The 19979-nt window shown below is 33.2% G+C and overlaps 2 protein-coding genes across 2 annotated transcripts; both read left to right on the top strand.

The window, feature by feature from the left end:
- Positions 1 to 5361: 5361 nt before the first annotated feature.
- Positions 5362 to 11630, top strand: LOC107810103 (UNC93-like protein 3). The gene is made up of 10 exons (XM_016634841.2): positions 5362 to 5788; positions 5925 to 6088; positions 9117 to 9180; positions 9254 to 9367; positions 9464 to 9508; positions 9592 to 9842; positions 9928 to 10018; positions 10638 to 10750; positions 10837 to 10960; positions 11293 to 11630. Exons 1-10 carry the CDS (start codon positions 5630 to 5632, stop codon positions 11476 to 11478), a joined length of 1311 nt encoding a protein of 436 aa, XP_016490327.1. The 5' UTR covers positions 5362 to 5629; the 3' UTR covers positions 11479 to 11630.
- Positions 11631 to 13994: 2364 nt separating this feature from the next.
- LOC107810102 (uncharacterized) lies at positions 13995 to 14366 on the top strand. The gene has a single exon (XM_016634839.2). The coding sequence runs from the start codon at positions 13995 to 13997 to the stop codon at positions 14364 to 14366; it is 372 nt and encodes a 123-aa protein (XP_016490325.1).
- Positions 14367 to 19979: the final 5613 nt, after the last annotated feature.

The following is a 19979-nucleotide window of genomic DNA, read 5'->3' on the forward strand; positions in this document are numbered from 1 at the left end:
AAACAAAAAGAATCGAGAAATCAGAAGCTAAGATTGGATTGAGTTTTGTATAAAATATAGTATAAGTTTGCCAGAATAGTTGTGCCCTTTACAATGACACCTGAGCTCACTATTTATAGCTATGAAGAAGGTCCTAGGGTCGTGCCCCTTTTTAATGTCAATTATGAGGAGTATTGATGAAGATGTAACGGTGAACATAAATGCCAAATTCCTTGTAACGGGTAACTACTCTTAATGCCATGAATATTCCCTGTTTAATGCTACCGGAAGAGAAGCATTTATCACATCTTTATTGAGTATTATTCTTTCCGGTGACAAACGAAACAGTTGTCTTCAATCATCCCCTCTTGGATTCCACCTGTCCCTTTCTCGGACGGCCACGTACCATAACATATTTTACCCAATACACTAGCTACAATATCTATTAGTGGAGACCGGAGAGTTATCAAGAGAGTTGGAAAATAATTTGCAAAGACGTGCATCTGTAATCTTCTATAAGGGATAGAGAGAGAGAGAGAGCGTATGAAATCTGGATTTGGTAATACCAGAGAACTCTAGTTTGTACCCCAGAAATTACACTGAAATGGTAACACCGCGCAACTAGAGCATGTGATCAGGCTCTGCAAAGAAAAATATGCTTCAAGGGGCTTGCGTTGAATACCCAAAACATTAGTCTCGAGCACTTAGTCTAGTTTATAACCTAAAATCCAAGTGAAAACTATAAGATTTCATCAAATAAGTAATACAATATTTTTTTAATTAGTGTAAAGAAAAAATCTTACGAGATATAATTAATTTTCAATTTTTATTGCATTAAAAATAAATTTAAAATCTAGGGAAAACATAAGTTATTGCATATATATCAGTTACCAAAATGTTAGGAGATATAATTAATTTTTGATTTTTCTTGCATTAAAATGTAGGAGATTTGTGTTTTTTTCAAATAGCTTCCTAATAACTAACTCTTGGAGCATTGTCTTGACCAATGCCAAGTGGCTTATTATTAGGCTGAGACGTGGCTTAATTTGGATACGTGTTGAATTAATTTTTTAAAAATAAAATAAAGTAATTAAATATTATTGATAAATTTACACAATTGAAAATTAACACAATAGAATAAAATTTAAAATTAATTTTTTTAAGAGTAACAAAATATATATCTTCTATATTATATTAAAAAGAGAGTAGCAGACAAAAATATTAAACAAAATAATGCGCTAATACAAATTTATACTAACAATGTTATAATACGAAACATTGAATAATATAATAAAAAACATAGAACAAAAAAGTTATTATAACTATATAAGTCTCCTTTGTAATTTAATAGATATATTATTATTGGGTATATTGTATTAACAAATGAGATGACAATTAAAATTTATTAAAGCAATACAATCTAATATGTTCAAACAATCTCGATCACAATTTAATTTAATTAATTGTTTTTAATGTTGACCGCATGACTACTAGTGTCAAGAATGATGCAATCTCGAATAGAAAATTTTGTCTGAACAAATGTTGGAGAACCAAATGAATCGTTTGTTTGGTCGAAGTGTATCATAACCTTTAGTTTTATGTTAGGTGAAAGATTATACGGCATAAATATTTTCAAGAGTAAAAATCACATTGATATGTTGAAATTTGGTAATATTGACATTTCTTTCATTACCTTTTTGTGAAGTTCCTTAAAGTATTTCCGCACGCAGAGACTATTAACGGGCATATTTAGTCGTTTTTGGGATAGAATTAGATGCCACCAAAATTTTCTTTCTTTTTACACCTACTTGAATTAAATATGACTTTAAAATAAAGAACTATACAAGAAAAAGCTCTTTCTCATTATTTTATCTAATTTCTAATGATCTACTATGTTTTCACGCTTTCTTATTCTCAAATTGGGCAATTTAAGATTATTTGACTTTTAAGAATAGTTAAAGCATTTAATTGCTACGTCTAGCTACTATGGCACTTTACTGTTTTATTATGAATTAACTTGTATACACTAACCTTTTAAACAATGCAAATAATAAGGCCTTATTTTGTTCAATTTTGGAATAGATAAGGTTATCCCATGGGATTATAATCTCATCTCTTATGTGGGATGTAGCTAATGCCAAGTCTATAAGCTTTATCCAGATTTGAGTTAGTATGTACAACCAAATGTTGGATAAAAATTAATTCCAAATTTTATACTGGAATAACTACTGTAAACCTTGTAACCAAACGGCCCCTTAAAAGTTAATTAGATATAACTTTTGCAAACAAGTACTACTAACTACTCTCTCCGGTCCACTTTAAGTCATGTTTCGGCTCTTTTCACACATATTAAGGAATTCACTTTTTAATATTAATTAATAATAAAATTAACTATATTAACCTTAATTTGCTCGTTGAAAATATAACAAATTATTCTTAGACTCTTTATTCCAAGAGCAACTTTGGAAAAAATAAGTTAATTTTTTCTTGATATCTGAAAAAATTAAATATTACGGACCACAAAAAAAAGATCAAAAAATCACTTAAAGTGGACCAGAGGGACTAGTAAAAAGTAACTACATGTTACAACCGGTAAATACCAAGTAAGTGTAATATAATTTTATTTATATAGCCGAGTATATAAAGTACAACTTTATTAATAGTTCCAACTAGCAGTCCAAACGCCAGCCTCCGGCTTGTTGGTAAAAATAGCACGGGCTAGCCAGTTTTCGGATTGATAATTCAAAAATAGCTAGTATTTACAAAGTCATTAAAAAATAACCACTATTTTGCTGCAACACGGACGGGTCTAGCATAATATACTGGAGATTGGTTCACCTGTGTATGAACTTCTAGCATATTATGCTAGAACTCCAACACGCAGAAAAATCAGCATAATATACCAGAGATTGGAGCCCATGTGTATGAACTTCCAGCATATTATGTTGGACCGATACATTATACTGGAATTCCAGTATATTATGCTGGAATATTTTCCGAATTTTGAACATTGTTTTCGTTCAAATTTATCTTTACATGAAAAGTGGCTAAATTTCGATTACTTTTGAAACTGTGGCTATTTTTCAATTACCACTTGTAAATCTGACTATTTTTGAATTTCTCCCGACTTGTTGACGTCGCCCCGTCTGCCGGTGGTTATTGTTTGGATTTGCCTAGAGTTGCCACCAATTTTGATAATTATGGAACAATGAGCACTTCTATTCTTTGATAGTAAAATGGTCTAAGTAGAAAAAAAATCTTTTCCAATAAAAAGCTATGTAACTCAAAGGCAGAATCAATATTTGAAGTTTATGGGTTCAGGAATATAATTTGTTTAAATTAGTGGGTTCTAAATTAATAAATTATACATATTCGATAGATTTCTTAAGACAAATACGTAGTTTGGATAAAAACTATTATGTACAGCCGAACCCGTAAGTTGTGTTGTAGCTCAGCCCCGATTTAACTGTATACAATTTAAGTACAATACAAATCATGAAAGTACTGTTGTAACTAAAACGTAAATAGCTATTTAAGTACTCTTTAATACAAGCAAACTTTCATTCATTTTTTAATTCAATTCTCCTTTTGCATACTGTGATCTTGTCATCGGCTTTCCCATACAGCATTAAGAGTCTAGTCTAGCACACGAAAGGGGCTATCGCACACAAGGCGCAGAGTTTTTCGCAAGCGGTATCGATATTTTAAAAAATAAATAAATGAACAAATATAACAATGATGCCACATTTTAAAAAAAAAAAATTAAAATTATATCAATAAAATACAGTACAACTACAATACTATAACTCTCCTCGACGATTTTTTACTTTTTGAAATGTATGCATAAAACCTCATATAGTACTACATATTTTCTTATACAAGGCATCACACAACCACTCAAATTTAAATAAGTTTTAAGGAACTTAAAACATTTTTTTTAACAGTGTAGACGTAGTTTAGCCGATTCTTTCTTCTAAGTTAAATGGATTTTCAGATGTTAAACTTGATTTTGAAATCTTAAAAGGTGTTGTCTTCAAGAAAAAGAAAAGGAAAAAAAAGAAGTAGCAAACAGCTAATAAATGGAAGTTAGCTTTTGAAAAAACATCCATTTTGGGGTTTGAGTTTCGAACCAATTACCTCCTACTCAAAAATTTGCGGATTAACCACTGGACCAAAACGCGTATCTTGGCAAGTATTGTCATTTCAACATTTATAGAATCATAACCATTGCATTTAGTCCTAGCCTTCAGAATATTTTTTGTGATTTCAATAGTTCAAGAGTATTTTACTTTTAGGAACAGTTAAAAGAATTAAATGCTAAGCCTAGCTATTATAAGACTTCTTTTAAGGAGGTTAACTTTTACACACCACCCTTATAAAGAATTTCTATGCCAGCAAATCATTTAAAAGCTAATTAGATGTAACTTTTCAGACTATATTGATAATGTAATTTCTTTATAATGTACATGAATATAAGTTAAATCTTGTTATTAATAGCTCCATTAGCAGTCTAAATGCCAGCCTTTGGCTTGTTGCAGTCAACTCATCTGCTGGTGGTTTGTGTTTGGATCTGGTTTTAGCAATGCCACCAATTTTGATACATAATAATTAGGGAAATAAAGAGCAATTTCATAGTTTGATGGTAAAAGATCTAAGGTAAAAAAGAGACTTTCCATTAAATAGTTGCCAAGTACAATTTCAACATCAAAACTGTATTGAATAACTGATGTTTATACTAACTCAATAAATACATAATACATGTACTTAAATACATTATTATAACTAAATTATATCTAATTAATACACTTCTTCACCTTTCTTAACCATGTAAATTAATATGATTTGATATAAACACTTATATGTGCATAAGTTTTTATCAGAAGTGCGGGTTCAAATCTCAATATTTAAGTTATCTTTCCCTAAATACTGAATCAATAAAAGAAGAGGTTAGTGCTGCAACTCTCTATTATTTGATCTAATATTGACAGGGGATGAGCCCCACTTCTATTACCGTTATTTTTACGATTTGAACCCATTGTGTCACTACAACTATTTAACCTTACACCAAAACCCTCCTTTCATCATCTTATTATTATAGTAATGTCGTAACTAGAACATAAATGACATTCTCATATTTCCCAAAAACTGTGACATACTCTACTAAATAAATATGGACGACCTATAAGATGGATATTTGTTAATAAAAGTCCAAGAATCTTCACTTGGGGTGAATCTGGAATCATTGGTCATATGCTTCTTTTGTATTCCTAAAAGTTACTACTTTAAAAATCAAAACTTTTTGTCTGTTACCTTGTAAAAAAAAAAGAATCTTGATTTGTCCCAAATGGGAAAAAAAAAACTCAACAAACATTAATCATTATTAATGCAAAACAAGAAAATTATCACTATTTTTCTTTGTCTTTCTCTCACCCACCATGGCCGCTGAAGCTTTCTTATTGTCATATTTGAGGAGCTTAAGCTCTTTCTATATGTTCTTTTCTTCATAGTACTTTGCCGGCAAATTCTGTTACTCACTTTTCTCTCTCTTTTGACTTTAAAAACAACACTATATATACACTTGTGTGCATAAATTCATTTGTGGGTATTTGTTCAAAATTCGAAAAATTCAATCTTTATACTCTTTTTCTCAATGGCTACTGATGAGGAAACACCCCTTGTAGTTGAAAATCCCAAAAATCAAAACCCAATTGTGAATCATGAAAGAGATGTTCATATTCTTAGCTGTGCCTTTTTATTGATTTTCTTGGCTTATGGGGCTGCTCAGAATCTTGAAAGTACTATTAATACGGTATGGTTTTTGAGATTGTTCTTTTGTTATGAATTTTCTGGGGTTATTTAGTGTGAAAATTGTGATTTAGGATGGAATTTGCATGATTTTAGAAGTTGAAGTGCGATTGAGTTTTGAGGTTTTTTTTGTGTTTCAGGAAGGAAATTTAGGGACAACTTCATTGGGGATATTGTATCTATCATTTATGTTCTGTTCAATATTTGCTTCATTGGTGGTTAGGAAGCTTGGGTCAAAGAATGCTTTGATCCTTGGGAGTACTGGCTATTGGTTGTTTGTAGCTGCCAATTTGATGCCCAATTGGTATGTTTTTTTTATTTTTATGTCTATTGCATTTTGTTTTTCCAAAATAAAATGTTTAACCAGTACTGGAAAATTAGGCTATTGAGATGGCAGCAGTAGCGGAGCTAGGATTTTCACTAAGGAGAGTCAAAATTTAAAGAAGTATATACCCGAAGAAGTCAAGGAGATTCAATACATAGTATATATACATAAAGTAATATTTTTTACCTATCTAAACAGTATATTTTTTTGGCGAAGGATATGTGGCTCTGCACTCGCTGGCAGTGATTGTGTGGTGCAAATCCAATTTAACTCGTTTCATAAAGTGAGTTGTGATTGTAGTTTGGTTTTGTGTTTTTTGCAATATTTTGCGCACTTATGAATCCTTAGTGTGAGTAAAAACATGAATCTTGTACTCTATTGGACTAATTATAGAGGTCTATTAGGCTTCATATTTCTCTCGTCCGGTTGTGCCATTAGCCATGAAGAAGTTTATTATAGTTGGCTTTTTGCTAATTTCTTGTCAGAATGATCTAGGCTTGAACAGCTGTGCTTAGAATGGTTAGAGCAAGCCGTGCAATAAATTTCAAAATGGGATTTAAACAGTTAAGGAGGCATTAGTAGCCAGCTGACTTGCCAACAAGAGTTATATGCTAGCTCTCAGTTAGAAGCCAGCCAAACCTATGTTATAGTCATCCTTTTGATGTTTGTAGAATTAGTAACTGCATTATCAGGGACAACATGCCATCAATTTTTATGAACTTACCTGTGAAGGAAGGACTATCTCTTATTCAAATCAAAAGTCTCCTCCCTTAGGTTGTACCAGAAAGACAAACTGAAATCTATGAAAACATAGAGTCAGACTCTGGAAGATGGAAGAAATGCTCGAGGATTTAGCTGTGCTCATAGGTCTACTGGATGTGATAACTGAAGCCCCTAAACAGTAGCAATGACTGCTTGCTCTCTCAGGGCATGTGATGCCCAACTGTCTGCCATTGTGGATCCTTGTTTTGTGAAAGCAAGCCATAAAGAACAAATATCTCTACTTGATAGTAGTAAATTAGTAATAATGCACTATAGTGTCAAAAACCTGAATGTTCTCCTTCACCGTACTATTTTGAGGCCTATTCATATATCATTTTTGACCTCCAAATGTCTGTGCACGATAGAAACTTTAACTACACTCGTGGAATTAGGCTGACAGAGGTAAAGGATGCCATGAAATATATGAGAATTAGAAAAGCTTGTGGTCCAGATAGTATCCCTATAGAGGTTTAGAAGTGTCTTGGAGAGGTTGGAATAGAATGCCTCACCAAGCTATTCAATGTTAAAATAAAAAGTGATAGGATGCCCGACGAGTGGACAAATAGTACCCTGATCCCAATTTATAAGAATAAAGGATAAATTCAAAGTTTTGCAAACTATCGTGGCATTAAACACATGAGCAATACGATATAACTTAGGAAAGAGTGATAGACCGTAGACTTAGGAATACGACAAGAGTGACCGAGACCCAATTTGGATTTATGCCCTATCGCTCTACAACAGAGGCTATATTCTTGCTAAGAAAATTGATGGAAAGCTATGGCGAAAGGAAGAAAATCTGCACATGGTATTTGTTGGATTTTGCATTTGTTATTGCTGATATTTGATTTACCAGAATAATAAGTAGTTTAGTCGAAGGAGGAGTCTTTGTTTAAATTTAAATTTAATAGGATAAGTTAGTTGAGATAGTTTAGGTTTTTGAATTTGAATATTTATTCTCCAGATTTTATGCAGATTCTGTTTTTAAATTAGCTATTTAAAGCCCTCTTGGTTTGTAAAATTTATGAAAGACTTTTAATCCTTTTGCTGCCCATCTTTTAAAAAAACCAACAGTGGTATCAAGAGTTTCATTGGTTTTACGGGATCTGTGAGTTCTTCCAAAGAACCATTTTCAAATTATTTTTAACCTATATCAATTTTTAAACCCATTTTCAAACATGACAAGGAGCAATCTCTCATTGAATGCCCCACAAACTTTCACTGGCGAAAATTATCAGATTTGGTCAGTGAAAATAAAATCGTATCTTGAAACCTATGTTGTTATAGAAGAAAGATCTTTACAACCACTCCCCGCAAATCTTATCATTACCCAAATTAAAACTCCTTTAGAAGAACCTTCAGACAAGACAAAGTTGTTGAGATTGTTTTTTATGCGCAAAACCAAAAAGAAGAAAAAAGGAAAGAACAAGTCATATTGCAGATGGATGCAAGTTCAAAAACACTTGAAAGAATGCACAAGCACAAATTGCCAAAGCAAATATTGAGGAGGATCAACCTATTGCAGCAACAAAAGCAAGGAGGAGTGTTGAATTTTGCATTTGTTACTACTAATATTTGATTTACCAGAATAATAAGTAGTTTAGTCGAAGGAGGAGTCTTTGTTTAAATTTAAATTTAATAGGATAAGTTAGTTGAGATAGTTTAGGTTTTTGAATTTGAATATTTATTCTCCAGATTTTCTGTAGATTCTGTTTTTAAATTGGCTATTTAAAGCCCTCTTGGTTTATAAAATTTATGAGAGACTTTTTTAATCAATACTTTTAATCCTTTTGCTGCCCTCATCTTTTAAAAAAAACGAACACTATTCATTGACCTAGAGAAAGCATATGATAGAGTACCACGAAAGGTCTTTTAGTGGGTGATGGAGAAGAAATGAATGCATATTAAATGTATAAATACCCTAAAGGACACGTATGAAGGAGCCGTCACTAGCTTGAGAACAATAGTAGTAGATACAAAAGAGTTTCCCATAACAGTTCTACACCAAGGATGAACACTGAGCCCCTACTTGTTTATCCTAGATGTTAACTTTTGTCCATTTACACAATTTTGCGGTTTTCTTGTCACTCTCCTTTTTATTCTACCCACTTTTTTTGTCGATTATGTTTTCTTTTTTTAATGCTAACAACTTATAAGGTTTTGCGTATTTTGTTCTTGAGACCTATAGTTTGTTTAAGATATTCATGATATTCAAGTATCGTCAGTTGATTAAGCTATCTTGTAGGTATACCATGGTCCCAGCTTCTTTGTACCTCGGTTTTGCTGCTTCTATAATATGGGTTGGGCAGGTATGACTTCCTTTTAGGAGTTGGATTTTGTTTTGGCTTCAGCGATAGCCTTAATCTTGTTCTTTGTGGTTAGGGTACGTATCTTACTTCCACAGCGCGCAGTCATGCAAATGATCATGTCTTAAACGAAGCTGTTATAATTGGTAAATTTAACGGTGAATTCTGGGGAATATTTGCAAGTCATCAGGTACTTTGTATGAGCTTCGCAAGTAAGTTTTCTTGATATATTTTCCACTCACATGATAGTTCCATGAACGCAACAACTTTTTCTCTTGATTTGCAGTTTGTCGGAAATCTTATCACTCTAGCTTTGATGAGAGACAGAGAAGTAAGGATCTCCTCAGATTAAGTGCTCAACTGCTCATCCTTGTTTGTTTTTCATTACGATTTGTTAGTTTTGTGTTGCTACAGGGAGGAAGCACTAGTGGCACAACGGCACTTTTCTTAGTTTTTATTGGTACCATAACTCTCGGTGCCGTTCTTATGTGCTTCTTAAGTAAGAGAACTGGTAAAGAGGAGACAGGACTACAAGACTCGTCTGCTAGTTTCTTTTCTTCTGTGGTAACTTTGTTCAAGTCTATCGTCACCCTTTTACAAGACATAAGAATGCTCTTGGTCATCCCTCTTATTGCGTATTCAGGCTTACAGCAAGCATTCGTATGGTAAAGAATACTTCTTATAGATCATTGGAGTAGAATTTGCAGCATCTTATGCTGTTCCATTATTTTAATTGACAACGTGTTTCAGGGCTGAATTCACAAAGTACATTGTTGTGCCTACAATGGGTGAGAGTGGTGTTGGTGGTGTAATGGCTGTTTATGGGGTTTTTGATGCAATTGTAAGTATGCAAATGCACTAACGAACTAATTCAATCTTTAGTCACAGGTTCACTTGAACAGGGTGTTGTTTGACTGTGTTCTTTGAGCAAACTAATTCAATTTTCTGCTGTTGTGGTGTGTTCTTTAGTCTTACGAAGCAATTAGAGCTGTAAATTTGTCCTTTTCAGATTCTCTTTAGTTGCGTCCCTAGTCTGTTGGTGAGCCTTTTATTTATAAATTTTATTCTTTTGGTTCTTTTCTTTTTTGCTTCATTTTATTTTTAAAATTGAAGATCTGCAATAGGAAACATCTTAATTGAATGCTAAGGTAGTTGTAGTAATGAAAAAAATATATATATTGTGGCCCGAGGGAGTAATTGTAATCTCATGGGATAGAAGTGTATTGGCAGTGCGAATTGAGCACTAACCTAAGTAACCGATCATCCATAAAATTTTCATTGTAGACCGACAAATGCTGAATTTGCAATGTTCGCTTATTACTTGAATTTTTCTTACTGTGTCTGGAACAAAATTTATTCATATTTATGTGAAAGATTAATTTTAAACATTAGACAAGGAAAAAAAGGACCTGATCCATTGTAATGACATATATACTATCGTTGGATGGACATTGTTTCAGTGTTCTCTAGTGGCTGGCCATTTTACCTTTGGTCTCTCATCTATCTCGATAATTGTCTCGGGTGGAGCTTTAGTTCAGGCTTCTGTATTGGCATGGATTCTACTGAGTCACAGGTTCGCTTCGTGTAATGTTCCCTTGCTACTTTTTGGAATAAGTTGATATTGGTACGTAAAATCGTATTGTTTCTCCTCTATTGTAGTGTGACTGGTGGAGTTCTAGGCATACTATATCCGCTTCTCGTTGCAGCCTTGTGGGGCATAGGTGATGGAGTCCTGAATACCCAGCTAAGCGCATTGCTCGGGATACTCTTCAAGGATGATCTGGTACTAATTTACCAACTTATTTTTATCATTTTGACATCTCTTGGTATGTAGTTCATGGAAATCTCCTTAAAATACATATAGAAACATACTGCTAGTAATGGAAGTGAATTCTTAAACATCGAACACATGTTTCAATAATGTGTTCACCCTAATTTTATTTGAGGTTTGCCCAAATAAAGTGGTATAAACATCATCTTTATTCAAGATTTATGTTAATCATGTTCTGATTTTTATTTAGACGATTATTATTCCTTTATGTTACTTAAAATTGTGGCTACTTTTCACTGGATGATTGTTTTACATCAAATATCAAATCATTTTGTGCTAAACAGGAAGGAGCATTTGCCCAGCTTAAGCTTTGGCAGAGCTTTGCAATTGCCGTAGTCTTTTTTCTCGCCCCCCACATTTCGTTGCAGACGATGCTAGTGATTATGTTCGTCGCCCTTTGCTTATCCGTGGCTGGTTTTCTTTTCTTGACTCTGAAGGTAGAAAAAGCATTCTCGTATCGAGCTGTCTAAGGCGACGCCAATGGGACATTTAGTGTTGTATCAGCTATGCTATCATCTTGTTCTGCAGTGTTGATAATCCATCTTGTAGCAATATTTGAACCTGCTTGCTGCAGTGTGTTCTATTCAACTGAGTTCTCCAGAAATCCAGTTCACATTATCAATCTTATGTTTGCTTATATATGTTCTTTCCATGCTATTGTTTTGTTGAAGGGAACACATATTTAATAAACGATCAAGCCAAAACAGAGTTACATGAGGGAAACATCCTTGTTCTCTAAATGAGAAGCATCAAAACATAGAATAGAAGCTAAACACGATGGATAGAAATCCCAAATAACACGAGTTGCATACGATAAAGCTACCCGAGATGTTATTCTTGAAGTCCCTTGTCTCAGTTGTTTAGAATAGGCAAGATAATATAATATTGTATTGGACTAAAAAGGCCCAAATTTCAGTGGATATAGAAAGTTTATATAGTAATTCAAATTAGATTGGAGAGGCGTAGTAGTTGTTGAATTTTGAATGCTTATGGTTCGTGACTTTCTAGTTTCTATAGCTAGAGTGCAGGCAACCAAAAGTTGAAATTGTTTTTGTCAAGTCGAGCTATAACATTAAGTTGAAAGGGAGCCTTGGAGCAACGGTAAAATTTTCTGTGTGTAACCTATAGGTCACAGGTTCGAGCCGTGGAATTAGCAATTATGCTCGCGCATCGGAGTGGCTACCTACATTACAACCTTTAGGATACGGTCCTTCCCCAAATCTTGTGTGAATGTGAATACTTTGTGCACCGGGATGCTTTTTGCCCTATAACATCTGGTCTGTAAATATTTCTCCATTTCAAACTATGATAGCCTAAGGAACTTAACACATGGAAAACAATAATATTATATTGTATTGGACGACTAAAAGGGCCCGAATTTCAGTGGATATAGAAAATTTATATAGTCATTCAAATTAGTTGGAGATTGAGGCGTAGTAGTTGTTGAATTTTGAATGCTTATGGTTCGTGACTTTCTAGTTTCTATAGCTAGAGTGCTGGCAACCAAAAGTTGAAATTGTTTTTGTCAAGTCGAACTATAACATAATAGGAGGGGAGTCTTAAAGCAATGGTAAAGTTGTCTCTGTGACCTATAGGTCACGGGTTCGAACCGTGGAATTAGCCATTGATGCTTGTATCATCGGGTGGCTGCCTACATTACACCCTTCAGGATGCGGTCCTTCCCCAAATCTTGTGTGAATGCGGATACTTTATGCATCGGGCTGCCTTTTGCCCTATAACATCTAGTCTAAGTGTAAATATTTCTCCATTTCAAACTATGATAGCCTAAGGAACTTAACACATGGAAAAAGATAAGTTCGAATAGGTTACTCTTAACTCATGATTCGCCACCTTTTTTTATGTTTATGTTACATTGGGTTAATGGCAGTACTGTTAAGATTATCATAGTTATCATGATTAAGATTATGGTTAGCATTATTCTTATCATTGTCATTATCATAATCATCCCATTATCTCCGTTATCTTTATTTCATTATTTTCATCTTTTTTCGTGTAACAAAAAAGAGAATATTTTTTGGACAAAGTCTATTCAGAGATGAGAATGGGTGCACTAACTGGTTCAAACTATTTATAGTTAACAATTTTAGAAAAATATTTTATTAAGTTCATCATCTTCATTGTCTGTAAAAAGTAATGGATACAACTCATCAACCTAAAATTGAAAAATACAACACCTAAAATTGAAGGTCAAGTGTCCAACATAAAATATTAGCACCTAAATTTAAGGTAGTCAAAAGTGTATTATCATGTTGAGCACTTAAAACGAATCCTCCGAATATTTATGCTAAAATATCATATTTTTCTCACCAACCCCATACCAAAATCTCTAATAATAATAGTGCCACGTCCACTTTGTCTACCAAAATAACCGTTCCTTTTAGTTGCAACCCCTTTTCTATCTCACCAAACTACCTAAAGATTAGCTTCATCTTTTTATATGGAGGAGTTAGTCAACAAATTATCTATCCATTATAATTACAATTTAACTTATATACTGTAATAAAATTTTACACTATCAGTATATATTTTATTATATTGTAATAGATGATCAGTAAAAGCAGTTTCTAACATTGAACCCATTATATTTTAAAAATTATGAGTTTATATCTATTATTTTTGTAATTTTAATATTTTTACATATAACTCGAAAGTTGCATCCCCTAGTGATCAGCCTAATTTTTTCAGGTTATTAATATCACTTTTTACGAACATTTATATGTAGTTACTTTTTAGGTGATTTATAGTGCAAAATTCTTTTACACGGTCAAAACATATAAGCTAAACTCTAACAACTAAATTACTTGAAACCATGTTGTATGCTACATTATGAAAGTAGTTAAGATTAGGTCCATCTTTCCCATAACAACCAACATCCTTATTATACTTATGTTTGACCAATAAACATGTAACCCCATTATATTCATATTCTTGTTATGTTCCAAACACAATTTTTTTCTAGTAAAACATGAGCTTCATTTTCTTGAACTCAATTTATCAAAGGCTCTCATTGAGGCTACCATTGTTATTCTATGCTGCAACATGGACAACCCTTTTAACAATAATAGTAGCAGTGGCTTCTTTTTCGCCGGAATTAGCCTTCGTTTCGGCGATAACGCCGTCGTCTTCCTTCTCTCAGGCTTGTCATGATAGAGGATCTGTGAGAATTCCATTGGATCTTCCATTAGAGGTTTTTTGTTTCCCTACTGAGGTTTTTCAGAGGTCTAAAATGGATTTGCTTGTTCCTCCTATTTTTGCTGCTACTATTGTGGCTGTCTCGGCTTATGTAGTTAAAGCTTTGGCTTTGTGGGAGGTTGATGGTGAAAATAATCAATTTTGATCTTTAAATCCGAGACTTGTGTTGGTAGGAGGTAGCAGATATCACGTGGAATTAGTTACACACAAAATGAGTCGAATACCATGATTATTCCAAAAATTAATCAGTTTTTTTTTTCACTTTGTTAGTTTTGTACTTTTGTGTATTGGTTGGAGATTTCTTCACATTTTATTATTGATTCTTGGAATAATATTCGGTCTCTAATTTCTTTGGAAGAAGAAGCTTTTTCTTGTTGGTGTAGTGATTTATGTTTGCGGATGAGTAAAGATTTGCAGAGTAGAGCCAGAATTTAAAATTTATGAATTCGTGATTTTAATTTGTTTAAGTTACTGAATACTAAATAAATAATTTATACATGAATTTTTTAAAACAAATATGTGATTTGAATTGAAACTAATGGGTTCGGCCGAGCGCGTATCCCTCGTGCTATCTCCGCCCCGAAGATTTGTGTTGAGTCTCGACATTTTCATGCATGATAAGTTCATGTTTACATCATTAATTTGTTACTTTTACCCATTGCAGGTTGATCATAGTCATGCGAGTTGCTTCTTGAAATAAATATACTCTGTCTTTAATGAAAATTGAGTTTCATAAAAATTATATTTTAATATTTTTGGTATTACGATGAAAAATATATTTATACGATTACGGCGTTACTTAAAACGTAATTAGGCCATAATGTTTACAATAACTGTATCGTATTAGAAAGATATTCTATTTATAAAGGCAACACAAAGTTAGGCTGCTCAATTTGTTAATGTTGCTTTAAAAGTCTAAAAGATGTGATGTATAACTTGGTGCCGCTATAACAATTTAAATTCTGTTATAAAATAAAGACAGTAGAGTAAAGACAAGTATAGAGATAAGTTGATATATTATTCAACTTCAAATTTATGTACTTCATCCGTTCACTTTTACTTGTCCACTATTGACTTTGTATACCCCTTAAAAAATAATAAATGAAGTGCATAATTTACCATGACACCCATATTAATTGATGCATATTTTTAATGGATTTGAGAAAATAATTTGAAATGAGTAAATAATATTGTGCGTATAACAGGAAAAAAGAAATTGTCTGCTCTTGATATGCTAAAAGTGACAAGTAAAAGTGAAAATCTATTTTTAGAATACTGGACAAGTAAAAGTGAACGGAGAGAGTACATAATGAACTGAAAACTCATCTATTTATAGAAGAAAGGAAGCAGCTGCAAGGCTTTTCAGGAAGCAGCTGCAAAGCTTTTCAGGAAGCAGCTACGAGGCTTTTCTTGAGCTACATTGTAAGTTGTCTGCATGAGTTGCTTGCAACCTCAAAATCGCTGCAAATCATTTCATTGAGTTGCTCGCAACCTGTCTGCAATAGTTGTTGGTAGATAAACTTCAATAGAGTACCAAACGGATAATCTTCTTCAGGAAGATTATCTATAGCGGAGTAATAAATAGACATCCATAATATAATTATTTTTATAACACTCCCCCTTGGATGTTCATTAAAAGATATCGTGCCTCGTTAAAACCTTACTAGGAAAAACTTAGTGGGAAAAATACTAGTGAAGGAAAAAGAGTACACATATTTAGTAATACGCATTTCTAGCTGTCTCATTAAAAACCTTACAAGAAAAATCCATGGGAAAAACCTTAGTAAGGGCAAAAGAATACATTGCGTATTTTACTCTTCCGGATGAAAACCTTGTTTCAAATATTTGAGTCTCCGCATTCCAATCTTGTATACCATCTTCTCAAAAGTTGAAGTTGGCAAAGATTATGAACAAATCTGTTGAATTGTCACTTGAACGGATTTGTTGCATATCTATGTCACCATTTTCTGAAGATCATATATGTAGAATAATTTTGGTAAAATGTGTTTCGTTCTATCTCCTTTTATAAATTCTCTCTTTAATTACGCTATGCATGCAATGTGGATCTTTTATCATTCCAAACCATATTTTTCTTGAATAAAATGAATCACTGATCTCAACCATATGTATTCCCTACTTGCTTCATGAATAGTTATTATCTCAACACGATTTGAAGAAGTAGCAACAATAGATTGATTTGTGGAGCGTCATGATATGACAATACCTCCACATGTAAACACGTACTCAATTTTAGATCGAACTTTATTGGGATCAGATAAATAATATGCATCTGCATAACCAACAAGATCTGCACTACCTTTGTTAGCATAAAATAAACTCATATCAAGAGTTCCCTTTAAATATTGCAAAACATGCTTAATCTCATTCCAATGTCTCTGTGTATGAGAAGAGCTATATCTTGCTAGTAAATTAATAGAAAATGCTATGTCAGGCCTTGTAACTAGGGGTGTACGCGGACCGGGTTGGTTCAGTTTTTATCAAAACCAAACCAAACCAACTATATCGGTTTGGATTGGTTCGATTTTGTCAGGTTTTTCATTTTTTTTGTTACATGAATATTATTCGAATCTTACTTTGTTAAAGTTATAGATAAAATTTTGATAAGTGAATATATTTTTAGTAAATATTGAAAAAATTGACAAACAAATGATCTATTAAAATAGTCTAATTAGGAGAATTTTTTTAGTAACACATGATAGTTATTTTCATAGTCGTCTAATAATAATTTCCCGTTAATGTACGCTTTCAAAGTTAACATATGAGAGAATCCCAAATATTTCTACATTCTTTAAAAAAAATTCAATATCAAGTCTTAAAAAATAATATATAAATTATATATTTATATGTCGGTTTGGTTCAGTTTTTTTACTCAATACAAAACCAAGTCAAACCAAACCTAGTCGGGTTTTCTAATCGGTTTGGTTTGATTTTTCGGTTTGGTGCGATTTTTCGGTTTGGTTTGAACACCCCTACTTGTAGCATTAGCATGATAAATAAGTGCACCAATTGTAGTGAGATAGGGTGTTTCAGGACCAAGGAGTTCCTCATCCTCTTCTGGTGGTCGGAACGGGTCCTTATTCACTTCAAGTGATCAAACAATCATTGGTATACTCAATGGATGCGCTTTGTCCATGTAAAAACGTTTTAAGACCCTTTCTATATAGGCAGATTGACGGATAAAGATTTTGTCTGCTAAATGTTCAATTTGCAGACCATGACAAAGTTTTGTCTCTCCAAGATCTTTCATCTCAAATTCTTTCTTAAGATATTCAATTGCCTTTTGGAGCTCTTCTGGAGTTCCAACAAGATTTAAGTCATCAACATAAACAGCAAGTATAACAATTTCTGATGTCATTTTCTTTATACAAATACATGGACAAATAACATCATTTATGTAATCCTCTTTCAGCAAATATTCACTAAGGCGATGATCTTTGTAATCTGATTGAATACATTTTTCGAGATTTTGAATTTGCTTCAGGCATTTTAAATCCTTCAGGGATTTTCATATAAATTTCATTATCAAATGAACCGTACAGTTAAGTTGTACCTACATCCATTAGATGTATTTCAAGCCTTTTGTGTAGTGCTAAACTTATGAGATATAGAAACGTTATGGCATCCATAATAGGTGAATATGTTTCATCAAAATCGACTCCAGGTCGTTGTGAGAATCCTTGTGCGACAAGGCGAGTTTTGTATCTTTCAATTTCATTTTTATCATTCTTTTTTCACACAAAAACCCATTTATGACCAACTGGTTTTATACCAGCAGGTGTTTGGACTACTGGTCCAAAGACCTCTCTTTTAGTAAGTGCGTTCAATTCTAATTGAATTGCCTCTTGCCATTTTGGCCAAGCAAATCTTTATCGACATTCTTCTACAGATCGGGGTGAAAAGTCATCACTATCTTGCATAATGTTAAGTACAACATTATATGCAAAAATATTATTCACCACTATTTCATATCGATCTATATTAATCCCATCACCAGTAGAACTTATTAAAAGTTCCTCGCTCACTTGAGCCTCGGGTTCATTGATTTCTTCGGGAATCTCAGAACTAATCAGATATTGGGTCTCTTCAGGAGATCCCTTCATAGTATCATTTTGATCATTTGTCGATTTTCTTTTTTGAGGATTTCGATCCTTAGAACCCAAAGGCCTACCATGCTTCAAGCGTGCTTTAGGTTCACTAGCTCGCATGCTAGTAGATGGTCCTGCTGGGACATCAATTCGGACAGATACATTCTCTGCAGGGATATGTGACATAATTATTCTTTTCAAATCAGTAAATGCGTCTGGCATTTGATTTGCTATATTCTGTAAATGGATAATTTTCTGGACCTCCTGATTACATATAGGAGTACGTGGATCAAAATGAGATAATGATGAAACTTTCCACACAATTTCTCTTTTGATTTTCTTTTTCTCTCCCCCTAATTGTGGAAAATTTATTTTATCAAATCGACAATCTGCAAATCGAGCAGTAAATAAATCTCCCGTCAGTGGTTCAAGATAGCGAATAATAGAGGGTGATTCAAACCCAATATATATTCCTAACCTTCTCTGAAGGCCCATCTTACTGCGTTGTGGTGGTGCTACTGACACATATACAACACATCCAAAAATTCGTAGATGAGCAATATTTGGTTCATGACCAAAAATTAATTGTGACAGAGAATATTTTTTATAATGTGCCGGTCTGATACGAATAAGTAATATTGCATGCAATATAGCATGGCCCCAAACAGTAGTGAGAAATTTTATTTTCATAAGTAGTGGCCTCACTATCAATTACAAGCGTTTAATTAAATGATTCTGCAAGGCCATTTTGAGTATGAATATAAGCTACATGATGTTCAATTTTTATCCCAACTGATAGACAATAATCATCAAAATCTTGAGATGAGAATTATCCAGCATTATCAAGGCGAATAGCCCTTATAGGATAATCTGAGAATTGTGCCCTTAATCGAATTATTTGGGTTAATAGCTTTGCAAGCGCTAGGTTGCGAGATGATAGTAGGCACACATGAGACCATCTTGAAGATGCATCTATTAGGACCATAAAATATCTAAACAACCCACTTGGTGGTTGAATAAGTCCACATATATCCCCATGTATACGCTCTAAAAAGGTAGGGGATTCAATGTCAAGCTTCATTGGTGATAGTCTAGTGATCATTTTGCCTTGATAACAAGCATCACAAGAAAATTCATCATTTGTAAGAATCTTCAGGTTCTTTAATGGATGCCCACTCGAATTTTCAATAATTCGTATTATTATTATTGATCTAGGATGGCCCAAGCGGCTATGCCAAAGCACAAAAGTATTTGAATCAGTAAACTTCTGGTTTACGATAAGGTATTTTTCAACTGTACTCTTCTTTGAATAGTATAAGCCAAAAGATAAAGTTGGTAACTTTTCTACAATACACTTCTGGCCAGAAACATTCTTTGTAATACAAAGATATTTCACATTCATTTCATCTATCGTCTCAACATAATACCCATTTCGGTGGATATCTATAAAACTTAACAAGTTTCTTCGGGACTTGGAGGAAAATAATGCATTGTCTATAATAAGTTTTGCTCTCTTAGACAAAAGTATAGCGGCTCTTCCGGAGCCTTCAATCAAACTTATATGACTAGAAAATATAGAAATATTTGCCTTTTCCCTATGCAAATAAGTCTAGTGTTGATAATGTGTTATAAAATAAAGACTGTAAAGTAAA

Source organism: Nicotiana tabacum, chromosome 2 (assembly GCF_000715075.1).
Source record: "Nicotiana tabacum cultivar K326 chromosome 2, ASM71507v2, whole genome shotgun sequence".
In the NCBI taxonomy this organism is placed as follows: domain Eukaryota; kingdom Viridiplantae; phylum Streptophyta; class Magnoliopsida; order Solanales; family Solanaceae; genus Nicotiana; species Nicotiana tabacum.